This window comes from Pteropus alecto, unplaced genomic scaffold (assembly GCF_000325575.1).
Source record: "Pteropus alecto unplaced genomic scaffold, ASM32557v1 scaffold71, whole genome shotgun sequence".
NCBI classification, from domain to species: Eukaryota; Metazoa; Chordata; class Mammalia; order Chiroptera; family Pteropodidae; genus Pteropus; species Pteropus alecto.
In genome coordinates, this window is record NW_006433024.1 from 20654318 (window position 1) to 20665896 (window position 11579).

Consider the following 11579-nt stretch of genomic DNA (forward strand, 5'->3'; position numbering starts at 1 on the left):
AATTTATACTTTTCACTTAAATTGCAGACTTTAATAATTTTAGGTCAACAAGTGACATTGATGTTAAAACTTATGATTGTTCATAATCTTATATTATGTATCATAAAAGTCTGACGTTTGTCCAATTTTTTCTTTTTTCATTTTTTTACATGATTAATTTCTATTATGTTCTTCCTTCTACTTTGATTGTATTTAAATTTGCTCTTCTTTTTTCTATATCTTAAGGTATAAACTGAGTTAATAGATTTTAGAACTTTCATTTCCAGTATAAGAATTTAAAGCTGTAAAGTTTCTTTAAGCAATGCTCTAGCAGCATCTCATAAAATTTCACATGTTTTCATTATTATTCAGTTAAAATGTATTCTAATTTTAAAAATGATTTCTTCTTTGACTAATACATTTTTTTACAAGTGTGTTGTTTATTTTCCGGATATTTGGGGTTTTTCCTTGCTACTTTATTGTTATTGATTCCTAATTTAATTCCATTATGAATAATGTCATTCTTTTTACATTTATTGAAACTTGTTTCATGGCCTGACATAAGGTCTATCTTGGTGAATGCTCGAAAGAATATATTCTTTAGTTTTAAAGTGTTGTGCTTTATAAATATCGGTTAAGGTGGTTCCTATGTTGTTCAGATCTGGTTTTACTGATTTTTAAAAAATCTAATCATACTCCTACTTGCTGGGGGGTCATGGTGGTGTTAATGTCTCCAACCATTATTGTGGAATTGTGTATTGATTTTCTTTAAACCTGAGAAAGAAAAACTTAGATGAGAAAATGGTATCCCAAGATGTTAAGCCATTTGTTAAAGGTTATGTATCTACCAGATGGTAAAGTCAGCCTTTGTACACGTTGTACGTTGTACAACTCGACTCCTTAGTCCATGTTTTTAAGCACCATATTATACTGCTGCTTGTCTGTCTGATCCTCTTCACAGGTGGAAACAGTTTTCAAAGTGCTATGTTAACCTAAGGTAGTAGTCAAAGTCCTAATTAATTCAAACTTACCCAAACATGTTTGACACCAGCTTACTTCCCCAAATAGATAGCACAAAACCATGTCCTGTATGTAGTAGCTGCTTAATAACTATTGTTGAATGAATGAGTTTGGGATGATTCAGTATAGAAATCCAAAGTTAGTATAAAAAGAATGGCTTCCTTGTCTTCTAAAGTTTGTCTGAACCAAGTTAATATGACAAGTGGGTGTAGCTGTCTCTATGGCCTACTCTTTTAATTGGGATGTAGTGCCTCTGGGGTCTTATTAGCCAGCCTCAAGGTACTTTTGGTAACCCCGAACGTACTATGGCTTCTAAAGCAGTGGTGTTCACGTCTGGCAATGGCTTTGGCTGGCGTGATTCCACATGAACTTCCCTGAACCCTCTGTGCTTAAAAGTTTACTGGCCAGACTCCTTGACTGTCACCACTCACCTGAGGAAGGTGAGTTCTTACGTAGTCTTGGTCTATTGGGGAATCTCTGGCTAGAATAAACCCATACCACCCAGGGAACTTTACAGAAAACAGATGTCCTCACTTGCTTTGCTCTCTCTTCGTTCTGTGCTCGGTGCCCAGGTGAAAGTACTGCTGCACGATATCTGAGTATTTCTCAGGTTCCTGCCTTCAAATGTCTCAAGTGTGAGTTGATTTTAAAAAAATTCAGATTCTTGTGGCATCACTAGAATTGTTCTCCTCCAGCCATTTTCTTGCTTCCCCTTTATTTGTTGAGGAGACGTTCTTGCTTGGTGATAAGATGCTCCCATTTCCCTAGTCAGGAGTGTTGTATAGTGACTAAGAGGACCACTTTGATGCCAGGTACACCCGGTTGCATTTCTTGTTCTAACCTTTACTGGTGTGAGAGCTTAGCCAAATCACTCATTTGCTCTAATCCTCATTTTTCCCATCTGAAAAATAGAAACAATCATAGTAGCTTCTTCAAAGTGATGTTGAGTGGATGAAGTGAGATGATGCATTTAAAATGCTCTTCACAGGGCCTGGCATACAGCATTGCTCAACAGATGCAAACAAATGTTATACTGCTATGGTTACTGTTCTCTCTTCTTGTGGAGCTGTTTAAGCTCAGAGAGCACTTTCGCACATATTTAATTATTTAGAGGCTTGCCATATGAATGCCCAGCTCATGGCTGGGGGCTGCCGAGTTCCCCATGCTTTCCCGTGGGCTGTCTTGACACCACATTAACTTTTTGGAAATTGGAGCAATTCAAGGGTGTATTTCACTGAGGTATGGTTGTGATACCCTTTTTCCTCAAAGCCCAGGTTCACCTGGCAAGGTGTGGTTTCATATAAATGAATCCTCTGATACCCGAAGCCTGAAAGACTCTTACAAGGCTTATATACATTTTAATCTTTTAAGGTAGAAATGTTCCTAAATTGCATTACAAATTTTCTCTTTCAAGACAGATTATATCTGAAAACTGGTAAGAGATCAAATTCAATGTAAGGCCTGACGAATGTAACGTGAACCTTAATCCTCCATCAATCCTCAGGCAAAGTAGTGAAAAGAATGAATAATAATGTAAAATTACTTGTTTTCTAGTTATTTTTAAATTCATCAAGTATTGATTATTGTTACCAGTGAAATTAATTTTTAGAATGTATTTCACTTTTCCAGCTTAGAATCACAGAGCTTACTCCAGCCATCATTTTACATAGATGGGGAAATAGAGTATCAGGTTGAAGAAGGGAGTTGTTTGAGGTCACTCAGCTCCCAGTGACAATGCTGGGACTAAAACCAAGATCTTTTGGCTTTCACCTGCACCCTTTTCATTGTGTCATGCTGCCTCCTTCGGGCAATGTCAAGTCGAAAGTTAATCAGTAGTGTGAGACTAGAGAAGGTAGGAGGGTGTAGCAAACAAGCATTGCAAGGGGAGGGGATAGGAACAGACTACTGAAATAGGGGAAAGAGACTGTTGTGATAGAGATAACTCTGACAATGAGATACGCAGGCGTCTCCTAGATGTGGTCGTAACTCCTGTTACGGTGCTTGCTATTCGTGACCTTGAGCAAGTCACTTAACCACTAAATGTTTTGAGCTTCCTTTTCCTCATCTCTGAAATGAGAATATTAATAGTTTTCTTAAAGGGTTGCGATGAGCGTGAGCTGGGATAACGTGTGAAGCTCATGAAAAGTGTCTGACCCACAGCAGCTCCACGTGGTGACAGCAGCGTGAACTGCAGGAAGCGGGAAGTCCCAGTTTCACTCTGTTCATTCTTGTTCAGATCCTCACAGACCGTGATGTCCAAGGGTGTGTTCATGGCTTAAGGACGGTGTGATGAATTTGCACAGTATGAGAGAGGAGGAAACAAGGACAGAAATGAGTCCGTAAAGGAGAGGTCGCAGGCGTTTAAGCTGTTTAGGTTGGAGAAGAGTAGTCTGGGTCGAGAGTTAATGATTGTGCTTATTTCAGCAGTTTCTCCCCTAATTCCTGGAAAAGCAAACGACATTTTCTTCATACTACCTGAGATTTTATCAGGACTCTAAAAAATGTTCATGCCCTTCACCTCAACCTTTCTACTTTCAGGAAAATTGTCCAGAGATTTATAGGGAAAAAGCATGTGTTACAGGTCAAAATAGGGAGCAACATAAAAGCTTATATAAAAATGGTCAAATGAATTATGGTACTTTAAAAAAAAAGTACCATTAAAAACCTCTTTTGAAGATTATCACTGTGAGGAAGTGCTTAAATAAAGTGTTAAGAGAAAAGAGCTCAATATGAAATTATACATTTCATTCAGATTTGTAAGAAATGTTTGCATAATTGAAAGGAAACAATGAAAAGGTATTCACCATAATATTAATGATTTCTAGTTTCTCATTGGACCTTCTCTACTTTCCGAAGTATCTCTAATGTGTATGTATGAACTTGGGCAAATTACTTGATCTCTCTGAGTCTTACTTTTCTTATCTGTAAATTGGGGGATAAGAATAGCAAATACATAACAGGAAGGTTTTGAGGATCAAAGAACAAAAGGCATGTCTTATTTTATAATAGAGATCATAAAAGTATAATGCAAAAATGATGGTGGTGATTTACTGATGGTGATGATGATGGTGATAATGATGTGATGATGGTGATGATCACGGTGGTGGTGGTGATGATGATGGTAGTGATGATGATGATGGTAATGATGGTGGTGATGTGATGATGGTGATGTCGGTGTTGGTGGTTTTCTCTGGGAGAGTCTGGGTCACAACAGAATCTCACGAATGGAAGGGAAGGGAGAACATATCTTGACTTGGAGCACCCAACCTCACTGTTCCCTCTTTATCCCGGAGGGATTGGCTTCATGAGCAGGTAGGTGGCTGACCATCTTGCCCATTAGGTTTACCAAGTTTCATGATTGTTTGCACTGGAGATTTAATGAAAATGTTTAAAAATGAATAAAAATGAAAAATAACTTTGGAGATAATTACTATGGCACTGCCCTTGTAAACCAGTCTCCTACCTTAGTTTGACATACAAGCATTGAGATCTAATAATGCTTGATATCAACTTAGACCTACTGAGTGCCAGGCAATGTGCTATATACAGTCACGTGTGCATAAACACATTTTGGCCAATGACAAACTGCAAATACAATAGTGGTTCCTTATGATTATAATGGAGCTGAAAAATTCCTATTGCCTTGTGACATTGTGGCCATCCTAATGTTGTAGCACAACTCATTCCTCACGTGTTTGTGGTGATGCTGGTGTAAACAAAACTGTTGCGCTGCCAGCCATATAAAAGTATAGCACATGCAGTTATGTACAGTGCAAAATACTTGATAATACGTGACCGTTACTGGTTTATGTTTGCACTGTACTGTACCTTTACTGTTGTCTCAGAGTGTACTCTTTCTACTTATTAAAAAACAGTTTGCTGTAAAACAGTGTGCTGTGTTATACAGGCAGCAGCCTCATATGTCTGTGTTAACTGAATCTCTTGATTGCATTATTTTCTCTTGTTCTCAATTTAGTCACGTGTTGTTTTGTCTAGTAGCATGCCGTACAGGTTTGTAGCCTAGGAGCAACAGGTTGTGCCACATATTCTAGGTTTAAATTAGGCTCGATCATCTGGTGTGTATGTGCACTCTGTGATGTTTGCAAAAAAAAAGTACCTTTATTGTTGTCTTAGAGTGTACTCTTTCTACTTATTAAAAAACAGTTTGCTGTAAAACCGTGTGCTGTGTTATACAGGCAGCAGCCTCATACGTCTCATGTTAACTGAACCTCTTGATTGCATTATTTTCTCTTATTCTTGATTTAGTCATGAGTTGTTTTGTCTAGTAGCATGCTGTACAGGTTTGTAGCCTAGGAGCAACAGGCTGTGCCACATATTCTAGATGTATAGTAGGCTCGATCATCTGGTGTGTATGTGCACTCTGTGATGCTTGCACAATGATGAAATCGCCTAATGATGCATTTGTCAGAATGGATCCCCATCGTTAAGCAACTCATGACCATACCTTTACATTATCTTACGGCTATTCTAGATGATATGTATTTTTAGAATATGTGGAAACTGAGTTTCTGAGAGGTTAGTTTCTGAGAGATAAGTTGCCAAATGTCATTCAGCTGGATTGTGGCAGAGCTGGGATTCAGTCTCATGGGATCAGGCTCCAGAGCCTTGGGGTCTTGCTGACTGCGATGCTGCCTCCTACAGGAGTTTTCAGATGATGGCCCAAACACCAACTGTGTAATTCCACGCAGGCATTTGGTTTCAAGTCACAAAGTTCTTATTGGTTATTTTTGGAGCATTGCAAAAGAACAGATGGATATAGCATACGTGTTTTATACTTACTGTAAAACTAAAAACAAAATGTGGTAGGATTTCTTCGTCATGAAATAATGGTTAGGTTATCTACCTGCTATCAAATTCATTTTTGGGGTACACAATGATTGCATTATTTCTGGTTGTAGCATTTTCTTCAGTGACAGGAACCGGTTGGCTATCTCTCCTTTCTCTCTATCCTGTGGTTAAATGTAACCATCTGATCAAACCATTTTCAGAATTTTAGAAGAGGACAGAAGAAGAATGTTGCTGTAAAATACATATATTTCCTTGTGGGAAATTTCTAGGAGAGAGAGATGCTTAATAAGCCTGGGCAGAATATCCTGAGGGATGACAATTATTTTCTTGTTTTTGCCTTTGGCAGTGTCATCGCTTATTGTTCTCGTTTTCAGCTGTACTTTAATTTCGTCTGAGACAAACCCTCTGTGCCAACTTCAGTGAGTCTGTGTCTGAGGCATTTTAATTCTTCTTCTCAGACTTCTGTGAACCCTTTTCCGGGATCCTAAGTCTCCTGGAGAAGCAAAGACTGGAGCTTATCTAACTCCTTATAATGGTGCAGGATCCTTCACTTTTCTGCTAGTAATGAGTATCATTTGACTTGATATTTTTGCAACCATAATAACAAAATGTCATAAAAACAGTGCTCAAACACAGTCCTGTGGGATTTCACTTCCTTTGTTCCATTTTCTACTAACCTGCCTTTGACAATGAATCATTAATAACCACTCAGCATCCTCCAGTTGTCGCCGATGTACTCATGGTAGAATTTACTGTAATTTTCCAAGTTTATTGATTGATGTACATGGAAGAGAAGGCCTGAAACCCGACTTCCTAATGTCAACATATCTCTCCCCTTGCCTTTCAAAAGAATCTTATTTTATCCTTCAAACAGCCCTGTTGGGAAAAGCCTTTGTTATGGTCCTGGGCATGTAAGGGTCGGTGACATTCTTTGTTGGCACTTAGAGGGCCCAACAGTCTTTGTTGGAGTTAAACTGTGTTAATTTTTATAATCATATATTCACAAATTACTTAGACCCCGAGACATTTGTTTCTGCATTCACTTTTTTATTCATTTGTTTAACATGCTTTCATTTTTTCCTAGGTCAGTCTCTGGTCTGTGTTCTGGCACTATACATGTCCCAGGGTAGATGTTTGCATGGAACCACATAGCTTCTAGATACCAAAATGCTTTCCACATACAGTGTTTTATATGTGGCATAGAAGGAGGTATGGCTGTTGCTTATGACAGTGTATGACCTTGAGAAATAACTGAGTTTTTGATCCTGCCTATGTAAAAGGAGAGAGGAAATAAAATGCATTTCCAAAGCTAATATGTGCAAGGACCTAAGCCTGTGTCTGGCACATATTAGTGTCAGTAAATATTAGATCATGAAATAAGATTACATACAGTTGTAAAGTCCTATGTATATATAGATTGGTATTATTATTTTTGATGTCTATAACTATGGTTTATTCATTCATTTAATCAAGAAATATTAATTGGGCACCTACAGTGTGCCAGGCAATGTTCTAAGCATTGGAGATGCCTTAGGGAGCCAAACAATGAACCTGCCTCATGGGGCTCATATTCTAGTGGGGGCGTAGGACAATAAAATATAATAAATAAATAATACATTCGAAGGCAGTATGTGATATGGAAAGAAGAAAAAGCGGAATAGGGCAAGGGAGACTGAGCGTGCTGGGAGGTTGCAGTTTTAAATAGGGTGATCAAATAGCCTGCTTGAGAAAGTGTTATCTGTACAAAGACTTTGGGGAAATGAAGGAGTTAGCCAGTAGTTATCTAGATAAGAATGTTCTCGGAAGAAGGCACAACCTGTGCTAAGTCCCCAAGGTGGCAGCATGCCTGGTGTGTTTGATGAATATCAAGGGGGGCGGGGTCTTGGAACGAGAGAAACAAGGGGAACAGTGGGAGGAGGTGAGATTAGAGAGGCCGGGGTTTCAGATCGTGTAGCACCTGTGTGACATGGCAAAGTTCTGGGATTTTACTCTGAATCTCGGAGAGGGCACCCACTGAAGGGCTTCGAGGGAGCCCTGACTGTTGTGATGAGATTAGACTGGGGGTAGGGTAGGTGGTAAGAGGAGAATTAAGGATACCAGCTAGGAAGCAAGGGAGAGGTGATTGTGGCTCAACCAGGCGGGAAGGGGGAGGAGAGGCTGTGAAGGTGGTGAGAGTAGGCTCTTACCTTGTGGAGGTAAAGACAACAGGAGTTCTTACTGAAGTGAGACATGAAAAGAGGGGAATCAAGGATGACGTCCAGGTATTTAGGCCGAGGGTTCAGAAAGTCAGAGTTGCCATCAACTGAGATAACAGGCTTTCAGAAGAAAATGTTTTAGCAGAAAGATGGGGAGTTTATTTTTGGACATGTTGAGGTGGATAGGGCAGGTATTTATTAATTCCTTTATTCCACAAACATTTACTGAATGCATACCACGTGCTAGATGTTGAGCATTATCTAGAGTCAGGTGGTCAGGAGCCTTGTCAAGCAACTCAGCCTGCTGGGGAGAGTAGACATGTACATGGTTATGGAACAGTGTCACAAATATGATGGTGTGTAGCAGGGACAATGGAGCACAGAGGAAGTGACAGATATCCTTATCTTTTAAACTTTGTGTTTTTTTAAAACAATTTTTTATTTTTTAATTACAGTTGGCGTACGATCTTATATTAGTTTCAGGCATACAACACAGTGGTTAGACATTTTTATAACTTATAACATGATCACTCGTATAAATCTAGTACCCGTTTGACACCATGCATAGTGATTACAATGTTACTGACTATATTCCTTATACTATACTTTACATCCCCGTGACTATTTTGTAACTATGAATTTGTACTTAATCCCTTCCCCTTTTTCACCCATCCTGCCAACGTCCCTTCCATCTGGCATCCATCCAAATGTTCTCAGTATCTATGAGTTTGTTTCTGGTTTGTTTGTTTGTTTATTTTGTTTTTTTTGTTTTTTTTTAGATACCACATATAAGTGAAATCATATAGTTTTTATCTTCCTCTGACTTATATCACTTAGCATGATACCCTCTAGGTCCATCCGTGTTGTTGCATATGGCAAGATTTTATTCTTTTTTATGGCTGAGTAATATTCCATTATGTATATATATATTAGTTCTTCTTAATCCATACATCTATTGATAAACACTTAGGTTGCTTCCATATCTTGGCTATTGTAAGCAATGCTGCAATGAACATATGAATGCATGTGTCTTTTTAAATTAGTATTTTGGTTTTCTTAAGATAATTACTCAGAAGCAGAATTACTGGGCCCTTCTTGGTCTCTTGTTACAGCCTTTTTTTAAAAGTCTACTTAGTCTGGTATAAGTGTTGCTACCTCAGATTTTCATGGAATATCTTTTCCCATCCTTTTACTTTGTGTGTGTCTTTCGATCTGAAGTGAATCTCTTGTAGGCAGCATAATAAAAAGTTGTTTTCTTATCCATTCAGCCACCCTATATCTTTTGAATGGAGCATTTTTAATCAATTTACAGTTAAAATAATGATAGATATGTAGTTATTGTCATTTTATTATTCATATTTTTGATCTTTATTTTTCCTTCTTAAAGAAGTCCCTTTAACATTTTTCGTAATACTGGTTTGGTGATGATGAACTCCTTTAGTTTTTTCTTGTCTGGGAATCTTTTCAAACTTTGAAAACGAGGTCCTGAAAAGTTATTCGATTTGCCAAAGTTCACAGCATATAAAGCAGTTGGAACCTTGTGATGTTGTGACTTATAAGAAATATATATTTGGTCTTTGTTCCAATTTGTAGCACAGAGCTTTTAGAACCCTTGAAATTTCCTGACCAGTGAGAGAGATAAAGGTGTCTTTCGTTAATAAGGTGACTTTTAGAATGCCTCTAAGTGAACTAAGGATAGGGGTTGGTTACCAGGGGAACCAACCCTGTGATTGCAGGGTTGGTACTTTCAGTCCCATTCCTCTAACCTAGAAGAGGGAAGAGGAGCTGGAGGTCGATCACCAATGGCCAATGATTTAATCAATCAAAGGATGGGGCTTGCAGGTTGGTAGACAGGTAGAGACTGGGGGAGAGGATGTGCTTAGAGAGCATGGATGCTCTTACCACAGACCTTGCCCTATGTATCTCTTCCATCTGGCTGTTTCTGAGTTATATCCTTTTATAATAAACTGATAATCTTGTAGGTAAAATCTTTCTCTGATTTCTGCGAGTCACTCTAAAAAATCAGTGGAACCCAAGGAGGGGTTCACTGAAATCCTCATCAATAGCCATTGTGTTAGAAGCACACAAGTGATGACCTGGGCTTGCAAATGACCTTTGAATGGGGGAGGGCAGTCTTGTAGGACTAAACCCTTAACCTGTGGGATCTGATGCTATCTTACTGAGTTGAATTGTAGGACTCTCAGCTGCTGTCTGAGAATTGCTTGTAGGTGTGCGGTACCTTTCTCTCCTAATTGAAATTGAGTGTTAGAATCATTATTAGACCTGAATACAGTTTTCTGACTCCTCAGATTAGGAAAACTTTCTTATATCCTGTAATTTGTGTCCTTGCAGAGCTAACCACTTTGTTAGTGCTCAGGGTAGAGAACCCATGGGCACCAAGAACAACGTGACTGAGTTTGTGTTGTTCGGCCTTTTCCAGAGCAGGACATTCCAGCATGTGTGCTTCGTGATCTTCTCCATCTTTCACGTGCTCACTGTCCTGGGGAACCTTCTGGTCATCATCACCATCAATGCCAGCAAGACCCTGCAGGCTCCTATGTATTTCTTCCTCAGCCACTTGTCTTTCGCTGACGTGTGCTATCCATCCGCTACCACACCCAAGATGATCGCTGACACTTTTGTGGAGCGCAAGACCATCTCCTTCAATGGCTGCATGACCCAGCTCTTTTCTGCCCACTTCTTTGGTGGCACTGAGATCTTCCTCCTCACAGCCATGGCCTATGATCGCTACGTGGCCATCTGCAGACCTCTGCACTACACGACCATCATGGATCGGTGGAAGTGCGGCTTGCTGGCGGGGGCCTCCTGGGTGGCTGGCTTCCTGCATTCCACCTTGCAGACCCTCCTCACAGTGCAGCTCCCCTTTTGTGGGCCCAATGAGATCGATAACTTCTTTTGCGATGTCCACCCCTTGCTGAAGCTGGCCTGTGCAGACACCTACGTGGTGGGGCTTGTCGTCGTGGCCAACAGTGGCATGATCAGTTTGGTGTCCTTCCTCATCCTTATCATCTCCTATGTGGTCATCTTACTGAACTTGAGAAGCCGGTCATCTGAGGGGCGGCGCAAGGCTCTGTCTACATGTGGCTCACATATCATCACTGTCCTTTTGGTCCTTGTGCCTCCCATGTTCATGTACATCCGTCCCTCTACCACCTTGGCTGCTGACAAACTTGTCATCCTCTTTAACATTGTCATGCCACCTTTGTTGAACCCTCTGATCTATACGCTGAGGAACAATGAGGTGAAAAATGCCATGAAGAAACTGTTTAGGGTCAAAGGGAGCTTGGGGGAGAAGTGACAGTCCAGGGAATCTCATTTAGCCTGAAACTTGGGAGACTTCCCATCTTGTAGCTTCTAACACAGGCTTTGCATCTTTAGTTTGGGGGGCTTATAATGACAGCTGTCCTCCCAGCTCTTTTCCTAATATTAACCTCATATATTCCTTCAGTCTTTCCTTCTTTAAATATTTATTGAGTGTTTGTAATGCTGGGATACAAATAAAAGTAACATGTAATCTCTATTCTCAAGGAGGTCACAGTTCAAGAGGCTCTGAGT

At 39.7% G+C, this 11579-nt stretch overlaps 1 protein-coding gene across 1 annotated transcript; it reads left to right on the forward strand.

Moving 5' to 3' along the window:
* The first annotated feature begins 10392 nt into the window (after positions 1-10392).
* Positions 10393-11322, forward strand: LOC102885908 (olfactory receptor 4S1). The gene has a single exon (XM_006908131.1). The coding sequence runs from the start codon at positions 10393-10395 to the stop codon at positions 11320-11322; it is 930 nt and encodes a 309-aa protein (XP_006908193.1).
* The last annotated feature ends 257 nt before the right edge of the window (positions 11323-11579 follow it).